The 21,404-nt window shown below is 39.3% G+C and overlaps 2 protein-coding genes across 5 annotated transcripts; one reads left to right on the top strand and one right to left on the bottom strand.

The window, feature by feature from the left end:
• Nucleotides 1-3,794: 3,794 nt before the first annotated feature.
• On the top strand, nucleotides 3,795-12,813 carry dcun1d5 (DCN1, defective in cullin neddylation 1, domain containing 5 (S. cerevisiae)). Of its 4 annotated transcripts, none has more exons than XM_061718829.1 (10): nucleotides 3,795-3,879; nucleotides 4,942-5,019; nucleotides 5,164-5,228; nucleotides 6,444-6,540; nucleotides 6,702-6,867; nucleotides 7,059-7,150; nucleotides 7,256-7,364; nucleotides 8,440-8,544; nucleotides 8,740-8,842; nucleotides 11,932-12,813. In XM_061718829.1, the coding sequence occupies exons 4-10, from the start codon at nucleotides 6,476-6,478 to the stop codon at nucleotides 11,985-11,987; spliced, it is 696 nt and encodes a 231-aa protein (XP_061574813.1). In that variant the 5' UTR covers nucleotides 3,795-3,879; nucleotides 4,942-5,019; nucleotides 5,164-5,228; nucleotides 6,444-6,475; the 3' UTR covers nucleotides 11,988-12,813. The 4 variants fall into 4 exon arrangements, with proteins under 4 accessions (XP_061574813.1, XP_061574812.1, XP_061574810.1 ...); XM_061718828.1 differs by having other exon boundaries at nucleotides 4,962-5,019; XM_061718826.1 differs by having other exon boundaries at nucleotides 4,962-5,019; nucleotides 5,186-5,228.
• On the bottom strand, nucleotides 12,517-16,985 carry LOC133441487 (uncharacterized). The gene is made up of 4 exons (XM_061718825.1): nucleotides 16,807-16,985; nucleotides 15,919-16,085; nucleotides 14,524-14,917; nucleotides 12,517-13,955 (listed from the first exon to the last, which is right to left on the bottom strand). Exons 1-4 carry the CDS (start codon nucleotides 16,833-16,835, stop codon nucleotides 13,073-13,075), a joined length of 1,473 nt encoding a protein of 490 aa, XP_061574809.1. The 5' UTR covers nucleotides 16,836-16,985; the 3' UTR covers nucleotides 12,517-13,072.
• Nucleotides 16,986-21,404: the final 4,419 nt, after the last annotated feature.

Below are 21,404 nucleotides of genomic sequence, written 5' to 3' on the forward strand. Positions count from 1 at the left end.
TTAGCGTATATTTTCTGAAATGTACTTCGCTGGCTGCTTGAGTTCCTTCCTAAACTGCAAAACCTTTTAGAATTACAATGTCGATGGTAATCAAGTCATGTGTGTGTTCTTACCTGGGAAAAAAAAGATCATGTGTTGACCTTTTTGGGAAGATTATATTTGGTTGCAGAAACTCACTGTCCAGGTGTGTTGTAGAGTCTGCTGTTTGTGTGACAGTGAATCAGAAGCAGCAAGAAACAAATAGCACGGTTTGACCAGATCTTTTTTTTTAATTTAGAAAGTGTGGGCATAATATCTTTTTCATGTGAAGAAAGTAGCTTGGTTATATCCTTGAATTCATTAGGACCAAGAATCTAATATTGGTGATTTTTGCATCTTTTTCTTTCATGTTAGAGGTGAGAAGGTTGTGGATCACTGCTATCAAGGGGAAAAGGTTGAAAGTTGTCATTTAAAGCTTTATTCTAAAATAAAGCAGTTCATTTTTTTAAAGATATCCAGCCACAGGTTGATGAAATAAATGCAGCTATTTATTACTGACTGAATCAACATCCAACAATTTAAACATGAGGCAATAATGTTAAATCATAGGTGATACAGCTGACAGACCAATTAAATTCAGCACAAAAATATCTTAACCTTTTTTCCCCCCCTTGTGACTGTCAGAGTTGATTCGTGGTATTTGTTTTCAGGGAATGAACGACGACGTCTCTTTACTCTTATTGCCTCTGAGACATTTAATATGCTTTGGGTTTTAAGCAGCTGCTCCTCCGTTTCATCAGTCCTGTCAGTGAGTATTGAGTCAGCTACAGAAATGGCTAGAGACAAAGTTAGAGACAAAACTGGCTTTTCTCAGAGGTTCTGTGAGGGGTGAGGGGAAAAGGCATAACAGTAATTGAGGCTTATTTGGATTTTAGTTATTTTATAGCCATGAAAAATCCTGCTTTTGTTTCTCAGTTGAAACATTTTTGTTTTCTTTTTTTAAGAGATGTTTCCATATGTTTGCAATACTTAGATGAACAGTATTTATTTAGTGTCACTTTCCTCTTGAATTTTTATTCACAAGGAATCGAGAGCCGTTACTGAAATGAAATCATTGTCCATAAAGATAATAATGCAAGTGATACCTACAGTTTCATAACAAGAAGCTGACATATACTCTTAGTTGATCACACAGAAACAGGATTTTCATTTTACTAATTGAGTAATTGAGTTGCAACAAAAAGGGAGGGGGGGGGGTCTTTTTCATGTCAATTAATGTGAATACAGCGAGGCTTTACTTTGGAAATATCTGCTTAGTTGTACCTGAAACCAACTCTTCTGTCATTCACGATATGCAGCCCTATTCTCTATGCACATGCCTGGATCAATTGGTATAATGTAGATGATATCTGCTTGTTTATTTTTTTTTGTTTTTCAATTTTAAATTCTAGAATGGGCAGAAGTACAGTGAGATAAAGTCCAGTAAATCAGGACTTTCTGATTGTCAGTACTTTTCTCTTTCTTTGTTGTAACTAGAAACTTATTTAATGGATTTCATGGCTCAAACTACATAATTGGTGTTCACCAACAAATTAAATCAAATACTAAAAGTAATTGCCATACATTCAGTGGCATCTGTGTGTGATTATTTAATAACTCTTTTCACTCTGGTTCCTTCATGGCTTGCATTGGAAATCGTCCCACTTAAACTGACTGCACATACGCTGTTTTCCAAACATTAGTTTGTCAAAGAAAATGTAGACGTTTCAGTTGTAAGATCCACAAGAGAGAGAGAAGAGGATAATTGGGACTAACCTCCCATCTAGGGTTGCCACCTTTCAGAAATAGAAATAAGGGACGCCCCGATTTCAGCAGCGCAGGAGCCAAAAAAAGGGACATCCCCAAAACTTCTAAAATGCATAGAAATGTGTTTATTTTATATGAAAAAACAAAATGCTTTGATTTAAAGTTTAAAGTGCTTTAATAGCATTGAACTTGTATGACTGTACAGACAGACAACCAGACTAGCAACTGAAATATCCTCCTATGATGTGTACGTCCATCAGCCCAGATGTATAATATAGCCTACAGGTGAAGAATATGGTGTAAAAGTTAATTTATTTCAATAATTCAACTAGAATATGGTGTAAAAGTTAGTTTATTTCAATAATTCAACTTAAAAGGTGAAACTAATACATATTACATAGTCTCATTACAGGCAAAGCAAGATATGTTAAGCCTTTATTTGTTATAATTTTGTTGATTGAATTGTTTATTGATTTCATAATATATTCAAATTTTTTGAGATTTTTTTATTTGGGGTTTTCATAAACTGTGAGCCATAATCACCAAAATTATAACAAATAAAGGCTTGAAATATCTCACTTTGAATGTAGTGGGAAATAATATATTTGTTTCACCTTAAGTTGGATTTACTACGAATTAAGTTTTGCAATATATTCAAATTTTCCGACCTTCACCTGTATATTATGACATAAATAAGAGCATAATATGTGTCTGTATTGGTTCAATACGGAACGCAACTTTTAATTCCCAATTACGGAACAATAACGTATTTCAAGGGACGGGTGGCGACCGTACTCCCATCTATCCAGGACCTGTACCGGTCCAGGACCAGGAAACGGGCAGGTAGCATCTCTGCAGACCCCTCACACCAGGACACAGTCTGGTTGAACTCCTGCCCTCTGGACGGCGCTACAGAGCTCTGGACGCTAAAACCTCCAGACACAGAGACAGTTTCTTCCCCCAAACTGTTGCTCTGATGAACTCTCATCACTCATAGAGTCTCAGAGTAATCAACACTGTGCAATAATAATAATAACCACAATCCTATGCTGTAACAATGCATCTTTCAGTAATCCGGTCTACCTCGACTGCTGCACCTTTCACTTTTTTTTTTTTATTGTATATATGTTAATAAGAGCCATTGTGGGTTCCCTCCGGGTACTCCGGCTTCCTCCCACAGTCCAAAAACATGCATGGTAGGTTAACTGATGATTCTAAATTGCCCCATAGGTGTGAGTATGATGTCTGGTTGTTTGTGTTAATGTGGCCCTGCGATGGACTGGTGATCTGTCCAGGGTGTAACCCCTGACTCTCACCTGAAAATAGCTGGGATGGACTCCAGCCCCGTGACCCTGCATAGGATGTAGTGGGTATAGATAATGGATGGATGAATAATAATAATAATAATAATAACCACAATCATATGCTGTGACAATGCTCCTTTAATTAACCATGTCTACCTCATACTGCTGCACCTTTCGCTTTTTTTGTATTGTATATATGTTAATAAGAGCCCTTAGTCAAATTCCCTGTCTGGCATGTTCAAACTTGGCCAATAAGCCTGATTCTCATTCTGATTCTAATAGCAAAATCAAACGTTGGAACATATTTTGGATTATATTATGCCTTTTCAACGTCTCCACGCCCATAATAACTAGTGTTTCAGCAAAGGTGTCCTAAATTACTTTAACTAACATGCTTGTTTTTGAGTTCACCATTGATCACGTGACTTTTGGGTTACACGTGAGAGCCAAAAAAACTGGATCGTTCCTTTAAAAAGACGGCGCGTTCCATCCCCTCCCGCTCTCAAGGGGGGACGCCGTATTTATTCAATTTCGCTACGATATTTGCTGTCGTCAAAACATGACACATTCATATTGAAATGTAATTAAATATAATTATAAACAGATACGCATATATAATTGCCAGTGGGAAACGTTTTCTTTACACTGCAGGGTTATTTTAACAGTCGCCCCCCCTCCCAGCAGAGGTGGACTCGTCCATTCCCAGGGAAACGCCGGCTACAGTAGAAACCTGACCAGCGGAGAAGCAGGTGGAATTAGTTCGTCTGTTACACCGACACACAACAACAAAGTAAGTGAGCACTAATGTCAAGTATTAAACCAAACAGTTGGTAATGTAGTAATTGAATAATGCCAGGTTTGTTTTGTTGGGCGTTTATGTGGATAAACGAGCCAAAGCCCCTTAGCAGAGCAGCTCTGACACCCGCCTGCTGAAAGGACTGAGCGAACAAAAGAACTGTCTTTTACCATCAAAATGTTAAAAGGATTGTGAATTAAAGTTGTGAAGCGTTTAGTCTGAATATAAACGTCGTTAAAAGCCAAAAATTGTGATGATTAGTCGTCATAACCCGCTTAAACCATTTCGGCTAACGTTAGCATCAACCATTTTATTAACGTAACATTAAAACATCAAACTTTAGTTTTCCACCAAGTTAAAGGTGTGCATTTATTACAAATATTAAACTCTGTTGTGTTATGGTTGGATTCTCACTTTGACGCATTCTTTCTTCGGTAGTTTTCCACTATACGTAGACAAACTAAAGTGTTTTTATTTATTTATTTATGTATTTATTACTCATTAACTCGTGTTCCTAGGTTGAAATTGTGATCTGAAAAGCTCATCTAGGCCTTAAATAAAATTCTGTTTCAGTCCTGTGAGATGTGGAGGTTTATTCGTCTACTTTGTGAAGCGTGTTGAACAGAAAAGTGACACATTTCTGTTCCCCTGGTGAAGGAGAAACCTCCACAATCTGAGCAATAAATGCTCACATCTTTGGCTTTTTAGAGAAATTAGAAGCTGGGATCAAAGGTTTTCCCAATAGTCTTTCAAAGAGTTTTAAATTATGTGGAATAGAGAAGTTGTTTGGTTTTTGTTTATGTTCTGTGAGCAGTGAAAGCTAAAGTTCAGTATGCATTCAGGAGTCCTTTTTTGTATTTTCCTCTCTTATCCTTCTTCTTATTCTTCTGTTTCTGGCTATATTAACATATCTTTTTACCTTTTTGATCAAACATGTTGCATCATTGATGGAGATCCGGGGTTTGGGGGGGAGGTGGTGGACAAAAACACAAAATGGCTATTTAAATACTTTGATTTGATCTTTGGATTGACGCTGTGAATACTAACAATATTTAGCTTGTTGTGTCTGATCACAGAAACAGCCTTTGCAGTGTGGCAGACGGGAATAAAGTTTCAGAAACACTGGAGAAACTAGTAAGTATTGTTTTCATGAAGCGAACAAAGGGAATGCATTATAACATTTGTGAAATTTTGCAGCATACTCGTCTTTGTCATACTCTAATCTTCTCTGACTGGACTAAGGTTTATCAGATTCTTTTTTTTCTTTTTTTACTTGAGACTTTAATTTCTTTTATCCTAGCACTTCTTGGATTTGAATGGACAAGGCACCACGAATTATACAGGTAAGCTCTTTCATTCTTCACATTTATTTATCTTTGTTTATATTGATATCCAGAGTACAACTCTACACTGCATGTATGTTGCTGATAAATCTTTTGGTTTAAATCAAAATAAAGGAAAAACATACTCTAAAGTGGACATTGGATGCCCATTTTCCAGCCATTTGTCTTTTATCTGCAGTAGTTGTACTTTAGTTTTGGTTTCCCGGCATACCTCAAAACAGTTTATCTCTTTAGAACCATGATGAAAAATGTGCACGAGCAAAACAGTTTCCTGAAAATAGCATCATGTTGTCTCAATCTTCTGATTGGTTGAATTTCTGTAAGCTTTCTGTGAGAGGCAAGTGTCTCATGAACACACACAGCTCCTGTTGCTGGTCAGGAACAGAACACAGACCTACAAACCAAGCTACAATATACACAAAATTGACAGATTACTTATATTTTCAATAATGAGATGTATATGTTCAAGCAAGAATTGGATCTGGAGTATGAAAGTCATCAATCAGAGGAACTTGGTAAGGAACAACTAAGATTTTGTCCTGATGTCTCTGTTGGGACCTCCTGTGAAATCAATTAAGCAAATTCAGGGAACGGTTGACTTTGTCCTCACAGCCCATAAGACATTATGGAAACCAAAACAAAAGCTTTGAAAGGAAGCAAAAGCTAATCACTCGATCCTCGGTTTACTGTTGAAATCATAAAAAGGATGTGGTGTCCCCATATGTCTTCACACTCTACCGGCTCTATAAGCATTTGCTGTTGGCTCTGCTGGTGACGTAACACATAAAGTCATCCCTCTCGTGGCCACTTTAGTCCGTGGCAGAATCTGATCAATCAATGCAATCGCCACCTTGTCATATAGCTTCTTGAAGTCCTGAGCAGTTGCGATTTTGTAAGAGCTGCAAGTACTGTTTATTTTGCATAGACATGCATCAATGTTAAGTCCATAAACACGGTAAAGAATGCATGCCCTGTCCAGTAGAGTGGTTATTTTTACAACTATAAATACATTCATTCTTCACTCTTAATGCCTTCCAAGTAAAGCAATATTTTGATATTTCTGTAAATGATATTCAGCATCTAGGCATTTGTATGCAATGCTGGTAAAAATTATATCCAAGCTGCAAAAATGGTGGCACTGCAAAAACTTGTGTAAATGAATGAATGCAGATGTGACTTTTTTTTTTTTCTTTTTCTGCCTCTTCCTGTGTGTAGCCCAGCTAGTAAAGCCCACTAACGGTTCAGTAATGCCTGTAAAGAAGAGGAAGGTACCTGATTCAGATGAGCATGAGAACAAGTGTAAAATTGCACGGTAAGCTCTTAACGCATCCTACTTGGCGGTTCTTGTCTATATGTTGTTTTTGGAGCATTGACTTTGACTCTAAATGAAATTCACCAAAGTGCTGACAGTATGACTGTAGCCTTTTGCTAACGACCTTTTTAAATGAGCATAATTGTTGTGCTTTGTTGTAGATTTGCTCGTCCTCAGAATCGTGGCTTGAAGCCCGCCAGCAATGAAAAGCCATTTTCCAGTAAGAAATGCCTGACCTGGTTCCACAAGTATGCTGGTCCTGACAAGGTGTTCGGTCCAGAGGCCATGGAGAAGTTCTGTGAAGACATCGGCGTGGAACCAGAAAATGTGAGTCGATCCCACTCTTGAGACATTTTCACGCAAACAGTTTTTCAGTCTTTCACCAGGCCTCATCAGCTGATTATTTTTTTGAACTTGGAGTGTTTTGTTGTTGTTTTTAGTAGATGAAATAACCTGTGCATGTCTACTGATTTAAATGTTTGCATGGACTGAGCGTATTTCCCATCACTCTCTTCTAGATCATCATGTTAGTTTTAGCATGGCATCTAGAAGCAGCCACTATGGGATACTTCACAAAAGACGAGTGGCTCAGAGGAATGACAATATTACAGTAGGAGTTTTTTTTTTTTAACCAACCTTTTAATTTTTTTTACTTTAAATTTTATTATTGGAAGTCACACATGAGACTTAAATGTGATCTTTTGTCTATTTGTAGATGTGATTGCACGGAGAGATTACAAAGCAAACTTGATTACCTGCGCAACGAGCTCAACGACTCAGCACTCTTCAAAAATATTTACAGATATGCCTTTGACTTTTCCAGGGTGAGTATGTTCATGCGTGCTTTTGCTTTTTTTAGAGTACTTTTTCATCTCATTGTTTTTATGCTGATCTCCTGGTTTAACCTTTCAGCTTGGTACAGATGTGCTACAGGAACTGCGAGTTCACCATTAGGTGTGGTTACATTTATAGAAAAGCGTTTTTATAGTCAGCTACTCACATCCATCAGTGATGCGGTTATGAGCACAAATAAGAAACGGGTTGAAACTTTGAACTGTGAAAGAGGACACCCCTCCCCATAAGGTTGAACCTTTTTTGTACATAACTGACTTTGCCCTCATAAAGTGAATTTGTGACATTTATGCGTCATCAGTGATGAGAGGTAAAAGCATACACATGATTCATCAGGTCTGAATAAGTTCAAATTAAGGCTTTCAAAGCTGAAGCCTTTTTTTAAAATCATGTTAATGCAATCTTGGTCATACTTAGCAATTTCCTTTGGTCATAAGAATGTTAGTAATACAAAAGATGTCATTAAATGCGTGATTCTCATTTCATGTCAGGCTTTGGTGTAAATTTACCAATAGCATTCTTTGCACTGGCAAATCAAGGGCAGGGCATTTCTCATTAATCTGAGTCCATCCGTTTAGTTATCAGAGTATATTTAGTCGAAGAGTAAAGACTCTCTGCAAAATTACTATGCACCCTTATATATTTGACAGTGCTGTGTGGCTGAGATGGAGATGTCAATCTCCCAGAGGGAACCTCCCAAAGGGATTAATAAAGTCGTCTGAATTTGTAGGGAGTTTATTTACACTACCTGATCATGTGATTAATTGCATTTCTAAAACTCGTTCCTTGTAGTTGAAAGTTCAGGCAGGCTAATTCTCTAAATGTGATTTATATTTTGAATTATCTGAGAAGACAAATTAGTAAATGTGGTTCTTACCTTTTGGTGATTTGCCTGCTTTTAGACTTTTTTCTTTTCAATAAATACAGCTGAGGTTAAAGTAAGAGTGGATAACGTGATGATGTGAATCTTACTGCTAATGCCCAGACTTATGTTAGTGAAATCATCTGAACTATGGTGATTTTTGCACCCATTTTTTCTGCTGTCAGGATAAGAACCAGAGGAGTTTGGACATGGACACGGCTAAATCCATGCTGGCCTTGCTGCTGGAGAGGACTTGGCCTCTGTTCCCTGTATTCTGCCAGTTCCTGGAGGTAAAGTCTTTTTGATCTACTTTGTGCTGAGAAAGTGAGTGTAATTGATGATGGCCACGATGAAATGTTAGGAGACTGTAGATGATGGTAACATCAGTTACTTTCTAAGCACGATTATAAAATAATCACAATCGTTGCTCATCTTTAATTGTTCTGCTTCCCCTCTTCCCGCTCACTCCCATAAACCTTTTACAGCAATCAAAGTACAAAGGACTAAATAAGGACCAGTGGTATAACGTTCTGGAGTTCCGCAGGACCATCAACACGGACCTCAGCAACTACGACGAAGATGGCGCTTGTAAGTTTTCCTCGCAGCTCAGTCAGGTTACGTTTTACAGCAGCTTCTCGCTTCATTGACGGTCCCACCAGGCGGTGACACGGTGGAAATAATGTACACGTGAAAAAAGAAGTGTTAAATCCACCTGAAGCTTAGATTACCACCAAAGATTTGAACTAAAGTGCACATTTTAAGCTTTTCGTCAACGTTTTGACAAAAACATACGGCGTATTTAAGAGTTGATTTTATTTTTACAAGAGGGTGTTCACAGGGTTTTAAAAAGTATTAAATAAATCAAAATTGCCATAAAAAATGTTAAATGTGGTTTTAGAGGTATTATTTTTTTCAGACTATGAGGTGTCCTATTCTGATTTTACATCTTATCCCCTTAAGTTTACGTTATCTCGTTTAAATGAGGGCTTTAGCATACCTGGGCATAATCAGAGATCCTCGTCTCAATCCTGAAATCCCAACTTCGTAGGCTACGTGTGGTACTGACGTCACTTTTAGTGGTCGTTGGACATCTCGACCACAGGTTCAGCTCAACTGCATAGTCAACTGGCTGGCTTATGTTTTTAGACTTGCATAGATGTATTTTCAGCATCCAGACGACCATCATCATCGTCAATATGGGCAAATGCAAGTTTTTCTCACAGCTGGACGGGAAACCCAGCATTTAAGGACCGGCTCAGGCCGGTCGTAGCAATGACCGACAAGCTTATTGTTTGGTTTGTAAACACAACCATCAATATCAACCGGATGGGAGCCAACGCGGGTCGATGGCACATGCAGTCCACCAAACATGAAATGAAACGCCTGTCGGCGAGAGCAGTTAATTCTAACGCTCAACTTTCTGTGCTGCTGCACTAGGGCTGGGCGATATGGACCAAAAGTCATATCTCGATATTTTCTAGCTGAATGGCGATACTTGATATATATCGATATTTTTTCTGTGCCATAATTGGGGTTTCCCCCAAAGCATTATAGCATAGCATCTCTGTTAGCTTCATTTTTTTCTGAGGCAAACCCTTAAAAAACAGTCAGTTTTAATACAAAGCCTCGTGCCAAATGTCACACAGGTTCCTTTTATTAACAGAGGTCTGCACAATATCAAAATGTATAAAACAAATGAAATAAAAAATAAACTGCCTGCATATATAGAATAAAAATGCTTCTTGAATAAAATAAAACAAATATCCCTTTCCTGCATAACAATTAAATTAAAATACACTGTGCAATTAATACAATGTAGACAGTAACAGGCAGACTTTTCCACTGAGGTTGACAGTTGTGCAAATAACAAAACATTTGTGCAAATCTCAAATAAAACATTCAAGTCCATTTGTCAAAAAATAAGCTATATCAAAATCATAATTTTTTTTTTTTTTTTTTTAATCGATATAAACGATATTGTCTCGTACCATATCGCGTTTGAAAATATATCGATATATATTAAAATCTCTATCGCCCAGCCCTATGCTGCACCACCATCACCCCCGCAAACTGTAAATTTACCAATATGTTAGTGTATGACATACACACTGCAAACTACTGCCCCGCTACAAGCCAACGTTACAGCTCCGGAAACTGCGTCTGACCTCCGGGTGACTATGGAGGCTCTGTGGTTTCTGAACACTGCAGTTAAACCTCTCATTGAACTCCAATGAAGGAATTATACTCTGATATCGCAAAGTCGTTCACGTGTGGTAAGGACAAAACCAGGTACAGCATCAGATGCCAGTTTGTAATGCATCAACAGTTTATGCAGCGAATGCCAGTCAGTGTGCTGGAACTTCCTATTCATTGCTTATTTTATTTAGTTTTATTTTTATTCACAAAATGTGTGTAATGTGGGATCAATGTCAGTGAGTCTATATCTATTCTGTTGTCTAAAGTGTTTATGTCAAAATCCACGTGAACGTTAGAAAGGTCGCTGATCAACACTTGCAGCTCAGTGCCGTGATGGTTTTAAAAACAATTCTGAAGGTAGTAAAGAAAACTTAAGCATAGTTGTGTATATACCCTGTACAAATACTCAAATTTTCAGGGATTCAAATCTAACAGAATACATTGCCTATGAATAAAAGGTTAAGTAATAATAATTGATGGATAATGTTCATAGTCATGACTGACTGACGGGCATCTCCACAGAAAAGGCCTCCACCTTTTGATATTTTGCCAGGGTTTTACTACATTTTACTGCAGATGTCTTTAGTTGTTTGAGGGTTTTACTGCATTTGTCAGCAGCAAGTGGAATATAATATGATAAACACTAGATCAGGTGATTGAGTCAGACGTTACAGGAACACTCAGTTTCTGTACACTGAAAATACTCTTAAAGGTATTGGTGTTTAGCCTCAAGCAAAATACTTTTCTAGTGAGAAAACCGAGGGAAAACACGGCTTCAGTTTTTAGGGAGCAAAGAGATGGGATTCTGGAGCAATGGAAAAATAGTCACATGATCCAAGTTTCATCTGCTTCCTGGCAGAGAGAGAAGAAACATGTGATCATGCCAAGTTTCTGCAGTGTTTGGCAGTGGCCTGATCTGGAGTTGCTTTAGTTCATCAGCTCCAGGTTTGACAATATTATGTAACTACTTGAATATGTTGAGTCACTTGGCTTTTTTTTTATTTGATGGCACTGAAATGTTCTTAGATGATGGCTCCAAGATTAACAGCCTTGAATTGAGAATAAATAGTTGAGGAAACATCCTTTTCACAGATGGATTGGATACCAAAGTCCAAAACCTAAAGCCTGTTGAGGATCTTTGGGATATCTATCAACAATGCAAAATATAGTTAAAAAAGAAAAGTTACTAATTTCACCTCTGAATTAGAAACAAAAATGATATAGTATAGGTTCATAGAAGCCCACCAAAAATATTCAGATAAAATAGACGCTGAAAAAAAAAAAAAACTAATTCTGAATGTATGAATCTGGATTTTGTTATGCAGAGATTTGATAATTGTGGCCAAATCATTTCTGCTGCAGAGGTGATGGTGGTCGACTCATTTAATTGCATTAATCAATGTGTGTTTACGTTCTAGGATCCCCTTTTTTTCAAATGAGCAGGAGTTGAAAGACATCTTTAAAACTGGTTTTCTCTGCAGGGCCAGTGCTGCTAGATGAATTTGTGGAATGGCAGAAGATGAGGTTTGCGTCATAGCAGACGTCGCCAACCCCCCAAAAAAGAGGAAGACAACGGAAACAACAAACACAGAAGAAGGGGATATGTTTGTCATGTGAAAATAAAAAAAGCCCGCCTCATACACATGAAATAAGGACTGTAGACTCATCCCTGTGGACTCCATGCTGAAAATCGTCAACGAGCTGTCGAGGCCTTTCTCTTACCCAAATAGTTTCCTTTTTTTATTTTAATTTTAAATAGTGTTAATTTGAAGAAAAAAGTGCTTGGATAAGCATCTTTAATGGAAAAAAAAAATGGACTGAGGGAGCTGTGGAATGTTTTCTTGGTAATTATGTTTTCTGGTTTTGTCTTGTTTTCATGGTAATAAAAAGGAGATGTGGAAGTATAACAAAGTTGCTTCTTAATAAATGGTGCAACATGCAGGTTTCCGTCAACAAACATTGTGTAATTTCGATATGCAAACACTAGTAAGGGTTTTGTTTTTTAACCTTCAGTATAGGAAACAAAAATATCCCTCATGAAAAAAGAAAGACGCTTGTCCCACAGGTCTTTGTCCCTGCGGCATTCAAAGCAACGGGTGATTTATTTCCACACACTCACTTTTGACAGGAATGTGACTGAGCGCTCTGGAGAAACATGTTTTACTTTTTAGACTTAACTGTTTTGCAATAATAGTTATGAATGTATTTGAATTTATCTGCTATACTTCCCAGGGACAAACATGCATCAAGCGTAATATTTGATGGTTTTGGTGACGTATTGACTGCTGCATGTCACTGGTTCTAATCCCCACTTCAGCAAGGTTGTCTGTTAACTCCTTACATGTTTCTCTTTCCCCTTTTTTCATTAATGATGTCAAGGTGAAAGCTGTGGAGGGTCATTTATTTTAAAAATACAAATTTTGAGCCACTTTCATTTATTGGCTTATTATTGACAGATTTAATTAGAAGTGATCGTGTGGAGGTGAGGGGAATTCAGTCATTTAGTGATCCAGTCTGTTAAAGTGTAAAGATGCTGTTCACTTGGAACTCCGCTCCCAAACTCAGTGAGCCCGAAGGAAAAGGCCTGTTCCGGGCCGAGGCCCGTCATTAGTCTGTAGGTTTCTAGATCTCCATGTGGAAGCCTGGCTTCTCCTCCCTCTCCCCTCTCTCCGCGTCTCCCTCCTCCATCGGCCCCGCGGCGGCGGCAGCCATGATGGCGTTGAGGCGTGTGAGAGAGCGGGAGCGCTGTTTGAGCCGGGGAGGGGGCACTGGCTGTTGGGGAGTCGTGTCTGGAAGGTGGTGGAATCTCTCCCCGTCTTCGTTGTACTGGTACAGCCGGATGACACGGCTGCGGCGCCCCCGGGGGGGTGCGGATGGAGATGGATCCTCTGTGATGCTGGTTTTGTTGTCTGACGTTTCTGTGTGTGACTCTTCCACTTCTGTGCTAGTTGTTTCTTCAACTTCCTCGCCTCTTCTAATCTCCTCACTATGCTTTTTGCTCTTATTCTCCTCCTCCAATCCCCAGTCCCTCTGCTCCTCTCTGCTCTCATCTCCATCATTCTCCTCCTCATCCTCGCTGCACTTGTCCACATCGGTCTCAGTCCGACTCCCTACATCTTCTAACAGATAGACGCCACCAAAGTCTCCTTCCTCTGCCTCCCCATCACACCCTGTCGATTCCTCCCCACCCCTTCCTGCCCCCCCGTCCCTCTCTGCCCTCTCCTCCTCAATGTAGTCGCACCCCTCTAGATAGGCGGTGGCTTCCTGCCCCGCCGCTCTCTTCTGCCGGAAGCTCCTCTGGGGTTTGGGAGGAGGAGATGCGGTCGTTGATGAAATAGTCGTATCTGTACTCGTAGAGTCGTCGTGCATCACTTCTTCCGCTTCAAAAGACCGGTTGGTATACATGGGTGGCAAGGTTGTCATGGCGACCTGAGAGCTGTGGTCTGGCGTGTCAGGTTCCTGCTGCTTCCTTGACTGCAGTTTCATAGCGACTGTTGCTAAGCACCTAAAGAGGAAACGATGTAACTTGAGTTAGTATATTTTATATAGTCTATCATATCAAAGATATTATGAGTAAACTGACATTTTTAGATGCAATCCTGTTTCATATTATTCTGATAAACTTTAAATACCAAAGTTAGAAGATTGGAACTATGAAAATGATGTGACTCTTCAGAAAACATTTGATTGTAATTGTATCCAAAAGATGTTTTTTTAGGGTCTCAGCCCAAATTACTACAAATTATTTTAATCTTTTAAAGCAGCACAATGTAACTTTTCCACCTTAATATATTTCCAGAGTCATTGTGATGGTACATCAACTTCCAACATGTTTAATGAACCTCTGTCATGGTCTGAGGGGTCTGTATCGCCTTCACTGGCACTATGTAACTTTGAGGAGCATGGTAGGAACCCTTCCACACTACTGGTAAAGCACCACCGCTTTTGTCCAAAGGAGCCGCCAAACTCAACAAAGGCTGAAAGTTACGTTGTGCTGCATTAAATTGACAAAATGCTGAACTGAAATCATGTCAGATTTAGCTGAAAGCAGATCTGGAATCCTTTGAAGGCACCTGAGAACGTAGTTCCTGCTCAGGGCCCCGGCGCAGAATCCCACCACGAAGGTCAGCAGCACTGACGCCACCACGGCTCCTGCAAACAGGCCGTCTGAGACGCCGGCGCTCTTCTCCTCTGCAGAGCCGGCGTTCCTCCTGAACCTGACTGCAGCGCAGCTGTTTCTCTCTTCATAAACCTCCTGCTCCTGGTGGCTGAGGACATGAAGGTCGTAGGGCCACAGGGTGGTTCCCTCCGGGCGCTGCAGGAGGCAGTAGTACAGCCCGCTGTGCAGGAGGCTGGAGTTTGGGATCACCAGGCTCCCGTCATGGTGCATGAAAACGGGGTCCAGTTCAGTGTGGAAACCAGGAGTCTGGAGGCCCCCGAAGGGAGTGTGCCAGTACTGGACCACACCTGTGCAGGAGGAGCAGGCACACGCTGTTACACTCACCAGTCTGATCCTTGGAAGGATGCTTCACACATTCCTCGTTTTTCCATCATCTTATTTTTCCTTTTAATATTAAAGTCACTTTATGTAGCAATACCGTGTCTGACAATATGGGGGCAGCATATCACAAGTGAATGCCCCTTTAAGAAACTGTATACTATGCTGCTTGTGCTTGTTCATTTTGCCAAAATGAAGTACATAGTATGCAGTATGTGAACAACCGTAAAACTCAGGTACAAAACATTTCTAGTGTGCAGCTGACCTGTTTACACTATATATTATATCCCCAAATGCAACGTGCCGCTACAGCGAGAGCCCGTCAAAGTGTTCACACAACTAGTTCCCATTCGTGCGGTAACATAGTTGTAGTTGCAAACTACAATGAACCAGTAGTACATAGTGTATACAACATTGTAAGACAGCACTGGTGCAGAAATGGCTCATGCATCCAAACCAGTTGTATAAAAGAACCATGTTTCTGTTATATTTATGAACGGCAGGGATGGCACTTTTATAAGAGGATTTATTTCTAACAGTTTCTAAAACTTCCACGTCACTTTGACATTTCATTCTTTTTTTTTTTTTACATAACTGGTTTCTATTTATATCACATCTGTTTCTATAGTTATGCAACATTTAACTAAACTTGCCTTCAAATTATCTCAAGTCAGATGCTTGTAGTAAAGTTTTGCTTGAAAATGTTATTTATGATTCATTTGTTTAGGCATATTTGATGATGAGAAAATTAGTTTTCTTACCAAAGAAAAATAATCACCAACATTTTAACATTTAACACAGATATAAATCTAACATATGTAAAGCTTTTTCCAGTTTAATTTGCACTAGTTTCAGAACAGTCCGGAAATCTTCTTAAAGTACAATGAACATGAGATTTTCCATTGTTCACTGTACAAATATCAGGTGGGTTATTCATGAACATGAATTAAAGTGAAAAGCTCAGCCTCACCGCTGTTGTTTCCATCTCCACAGTTTAAAGTGATCTCTACCTCCGGATGACCTCTTATCCTGCAGGTGGGGGCAAAGGTCAGAGGGCTGCGGCCAGAAGCTGCTCGTCCTGGATTGGCTGAGCCGAACAAAGCTGTGAAAGCTAACCAGCTGGTTAACGTTTGAAACCTGCAGAGGAAATGAAGTCAGCTGTGGGATTTTATGGCTCAAGTGCAGTGAATGACACGAGGCTGTGACTCGCCAGGTTAAAGCAGAGAAATAAACCGATTTGTTTACAGCAGCCCTGACTGGTAGTGGAAGGATTGAAATGTCAACCTCGACAGCAGCAAACGCTCGCAGAGTAAAAAACAGCTGTCTGCTTTAAAGTGAAACATCTCACTCAAGACCCAACAGCAGATAAAATAAACTGAGTTTTGGACTTCGTGAAGTCATAAACACAACTTAAAGTACATGATTATGTGGCTCTGTGAATGTTGGGTGTTTGCTGTAGGAGCTTCATGAAGGGATTAGCATAATATTTTTTTTTCTCGATTTCAGCATGTTTAGCTGCCTCAACTACATGAAAACTATAAGGTTTAACATTTTCCTTTAGTTACGATGAAAGGAAACGAATATTAAGACAAAATGAAGAAGTATAAAATCTTAGATTTCTATCAATTTATACTTTTCTATGCAAGATTATTACTCATTAATGCAAAAATTCAAGTATCATCTATAGATCCAGATGTACATGCAGAACCAATAAGTCAATACAAGAAAACAAAGATGGTAGTCAATGGAAATCCGTTGTCAATATGTCACTAAAACGTATGTTACTAAGAAACTATCCCAGAAATAAAGTGTATAGAACAGTACCTGCCTTGATCCATATGAGATATGAGATATTTACCTTATTCTTCCAAGTGAAGACATTTTCATCCTCTTGTGTTTGAGCTCATGTTTCCTGATGGTCGTCTTGCTCTTAAAGTCTCATCCAGACAAGTATAAAGTGCAGTTTCTCACATGACTCTGTGGATGTCTTCTCCTCTGATGATGTTAAAGATTAATAACATCACCGTGACAGCAACGCTGGTTTCATGTGTTTTCAGCGACAGTTGACGGACTCACTTCTACTAAAACTGAACCCCTGTGAGCCTGACGATGGTTAAACTTCAGAAAAATAAGTTACACCATCCACAGATTGTGGACCGACTTTTATGTATAAAATGCTGCTGCTGTCCACTGTTATTTATACTTTATCTATTTTACTGGAAACCAGTAAGAAATACAAAAATATGAACTATCAAAGTGCACATTTTAAATAATAAGACGCTACTACGATGGAGTGGCTACGCAGAGATGTTTCTTGTTATGTATTTTCATCCTGTTTTTCAGGCTTACATTTTTTTTTAAAGAAAAGAAAAACAAGCAATATACCCTTAATGATTTACAATATGTGTATGTTTATGTGGTGGTGGTGGCTCGGACTCAGCTGTAGGGGGCGCTGTGGAGCGGTTCTGGTGATTGGGGGGGGGCAGAGAGAGGAACCTGCATCCTCTCCAGCCTCCAGCTACCTGTAAACAGTAGTTTAAACAGACAGCTGGACACTGACAGGAGGAGATGCAAGGGTCGCTGCGTCTGCAGCCAGTCCTTTTATTCTTAGTCTGGAAAAGAAAAAGAAAGTAAACAAAATACACTGTCCTTGAAACCCATTTGCAACAGACGGAATATGTGTTGGCAACTGTATCCAGCTACCAGGGCCGCCGCAAGGGGTGTGCGAACCGTGCGACCGCACGGGGCCTCGCGCCCCAAGGGGCCTCGCGCTATGGGCCTTTTTTTTTTTTTGTTTTTCACACCTAAATGTGTACTAGTCTGTGCATATCAATAAATATATGTGCAATGATGTGCTTGCTGATTGATGTCTGTTGTCAATACAACTGCGTCAGACCAAGCGCAGACACAAGCTGCTCTGATCCAGACGGGGGGAGTGTGGAACAAACTGTCACACGATGTCGAGAGAACGAGACAGATTCAGGAAATTTCCATCAGGAGATGAAAAAAGAAAAAAACAAAAAAAAATGGAAGACTTTAATGCCTCTCTGAAAGGCTTGTTTTATAAATTTGTTACAAAAATCACCGATCCGACCGGGTCTCAAGCAGCCGTGGGGCCCCGCGTCGAGGCAAGCCCAGATGATGATGAGGCAGGGGAAGGTATCCAGTATTTTGCTAATTGGAGAGTTAAAATTGCGCATATAGACACCCGATCCGACCCAAAAAAACCTAAAAATTTTGCACACGTGAGCGTAGCGACGGTGCGAGGGCCCCCCCCAGCCATTTCGCACAGGGCCTTGCAAATCTCCCAGACGGCTCTGCCAGCTACAATATACATTAATAGTGTTTTGGAAATAAAACAAAAAGCTTCTGTGTGGTTCTATCACTGAGGTATCATTATGGAGGCTGAGAGTACTCACATGCAAGATGTGTTGAACTTTGTCGGTGCAGCGACCCAAGAGAGACAATGTATTATACATCTTCAAACTTATGTCTTTGGGACTCAATTATTATTACTTGTTAAACTTTTTAATAAAAGTAACACTTGCTTTAGGTGTAGCTATGTATATTAATGGTTTCATCGTGCTCCTGATTTCCAAATGGTCAAAACATGAAGTGTTTTCTGCAGCCTGTAATTGCTGCAGCAGGCCACCAGAGGTCAGCAGTAATTAAAACAAGGTTTGGGACAAACACATATTCTTGATCATTTAATTCCTTGGAAAGGTCTTTAGAAAAAGAAGAAATAATTTTGTTTGTGTTTTACCTTAAATGTGTAAGAACTTTATTTTAACCTGAGTACAAGATTTAAAATAGGTATATACGCATTACAACACCTTGAAATAGATATACATTTAAAATTGTATACAATTATACTTATAATTAGATGATAATATAATTATCATCTAATTATCCATCCATCCATCCACTGTCGGAGCCTGTCCAGCTCATCACAGGCGAGAGGCAGGGGTTCATCCTGGACAGGACCACATGTATAGACAAATAACTGTGCACGCTCACACACACCTACGGGCAATTTAAAATGATCAATCACTGCATGTTTTTAGACTGTGGGAGGAATATGATCTAATTATATAGCTTATAATGAAGTTATCATTAACAGTTTTCACTAAATGTAATTCAGTTGATGTATGAATGCATCCATCTTTTTTAATTAAAGCTGTTATACTGTAAAGCAAAGTAAATACCACTTTATAATTATGAGATTTTGTGTTGTGCAAACAAATATCTGTTGGAAGAAATTACGCTGGCTTCCAGTTACAAAATATCTTAATAAAGCGGCTCTATGTAGCAACTCCATGTGTGACCACATGGAGACATATATATATACCGTATTTTCTGGACTATAAGCCGCTAGTTTTTTCATAGGTTTTCAACCATGCAGCTTAAACAAAGGTGCGGCTATTCTGTGGATTTTTCTTCCACCGCTAGGGGGAGCGCTAACCGGAATTAGAATCAAAACTAAGACAAAATAAATGCAAAGAAGAATATGCTACTTCTTCTTTAGCAGATAGAAGTAGGTAGAAGCAGATTTCAAACAGATAAATAGAGAAATAAATACTGATTATTTTCTCTTGGTTCTGTCCCGTTTTAATCAGCAAAGTTGCTGCCGTGTTAAAAGACACTGTTAGGAAAGGATCTATTTAGGTACAAACATGTACATCATTTACAGTTCAAAATCCTTTTTGTACATGTAGTAAATATCTAATCTAACAACATAAATATATTTGCGGCTTGCATATATTTTTTTTTAAATAGAGCGGATGCGGCTTATATACAGGTGCGGCTTGTATATCTTTTTTTTTATAATTTTTTTAAAAATAGAGTGGGTGCGGCTTATATACAGGTGCGACTTATAGTCCAGAAAATACGGTATATATATCTGGCCCGTGACCCTGCAAAGGACATAGCGGGTATAGATAATGGATGGATGGATGGATATATATATATATATCTGTTGACAAAGGCTAAACTATCAACACACTAACAATGAGTGGGGATATTCCGGTGCGTCACGTAATAGCACTTTGTCTAGAGATGCATTAACCGTGTCTTTGTTTCATCTCTGTCTGATGACATGGAGGAGGAATGTCACAACAAAGTTCACGTGTCGATCAAGCGCCACACCTGATTAAAATTAATGCCCATCCTCAGCATGTCGCCAAAGTCTGCAAGAACCGGTTTATGACACAGTCATTTGTGGCTGTGCTCCCATCAGCTTCCTGGGCAACATGGTGCCACACAAGAAAAAAAGAGCCTCCCCAACCACTCCTCAGAAAACCTTTGGGTGACATCACTGATGGCCTGTCCACATATTTCTGCAATGTACGGTGTCAACCTTCAGCATAAGACACAACAAAGTGGACTTCTAGTGGGACAAAGCGGTATTCCAAGATAAGTGTCCACTCACAGTAGCAGCAGTTACTCCTTTGTCAACACAGCAGATCTGTATTTCCCCATGTGGTCACAAGTGGCATTGCTACATAATATGGCTTTAAAATCAAAACTTCTCAAAACATGATTTAAAAAAAAAAAGTATTTTTCGAGTCAAGATCAAAATACTGCAGCTCGCCTCCTCACCAGAACGCAAAGGCGGGACCAAATTATACCTGTGCTCGCAGCTCTTCATTGGCTCCCTGTCCGTTATAGGATCAATTTTAAAGTTATTTTATTTGTTTGCACCTTCTTCTTTCCCAGAGCTTTTAAGTGTCCATAGACCTTCTCGGTTCTTAGGTCAGCTGACCAACTCCAGGCTAAAGAGCAGGGGTGACCGGGCCTCTGCAGCACCGGTCCTGCTTCTGGACCGAGCTGCCGCTGGACATACGCTCGGCTGCTTCTATGGCTGTTTTTAAATCTCATTTTAAGACTCATTTTTACTCACTAGCATTTAACTCGCCATGATTGTTTTATGTGTTTAATGTTTTACTTTGTCCTGTTTTTTTGTTTGTTTTTTTTTCACTTGTCCAGCACTTTGGTCAGCAGTTGTTGTATACTCTAAAGTGCTTTATATATAAACTTGAACTTGAACTTGAGGATATTATTTTTCTATTGAATGCATAACATTTAAATTTTACCTCAGGATATTGTACCTCAAGATTGTACAAGTTTATCAATATATGTCAATAATCGTACCAACTTGATCAACTGTAACTCATTATTTTAGATTTGTTTTTCTTCCACAAGATAATGTGCTTCATTTTAGGAATTTATTTCTGTTAGAAACACAAACAGTTACACCCGGAAACCCATACATCACCAAACACATGCAAAATAAAATGATAAAATGAAATATTCAATGAAATGTTCTTACAAAAAATGTGTAATATCCCCGAAGGACCCTGACTCGAGGTTGGAATGATCTGCGATGGCGGTTTGTCCGTGTGGACGTGAAGGCATCATTAGTCGTATCTATCAGATGTGATGGCGGTTTGTCCGTGC

Source organism: Cololabis saira, chromosome 4, assembly GCF_033807715.1.
Source record: "Cololabis saira isolate AMF1-May2022 chromosome 4, fColSai1.1, whole genome shotgun sequence".
Taxonomy (NCBI): domain Eukaryota; kingdom Metazoa; phylum Chordata; class Actinopteri; order Beloniformes; family Belonidae; genus Cololabis; species Cololabis saira.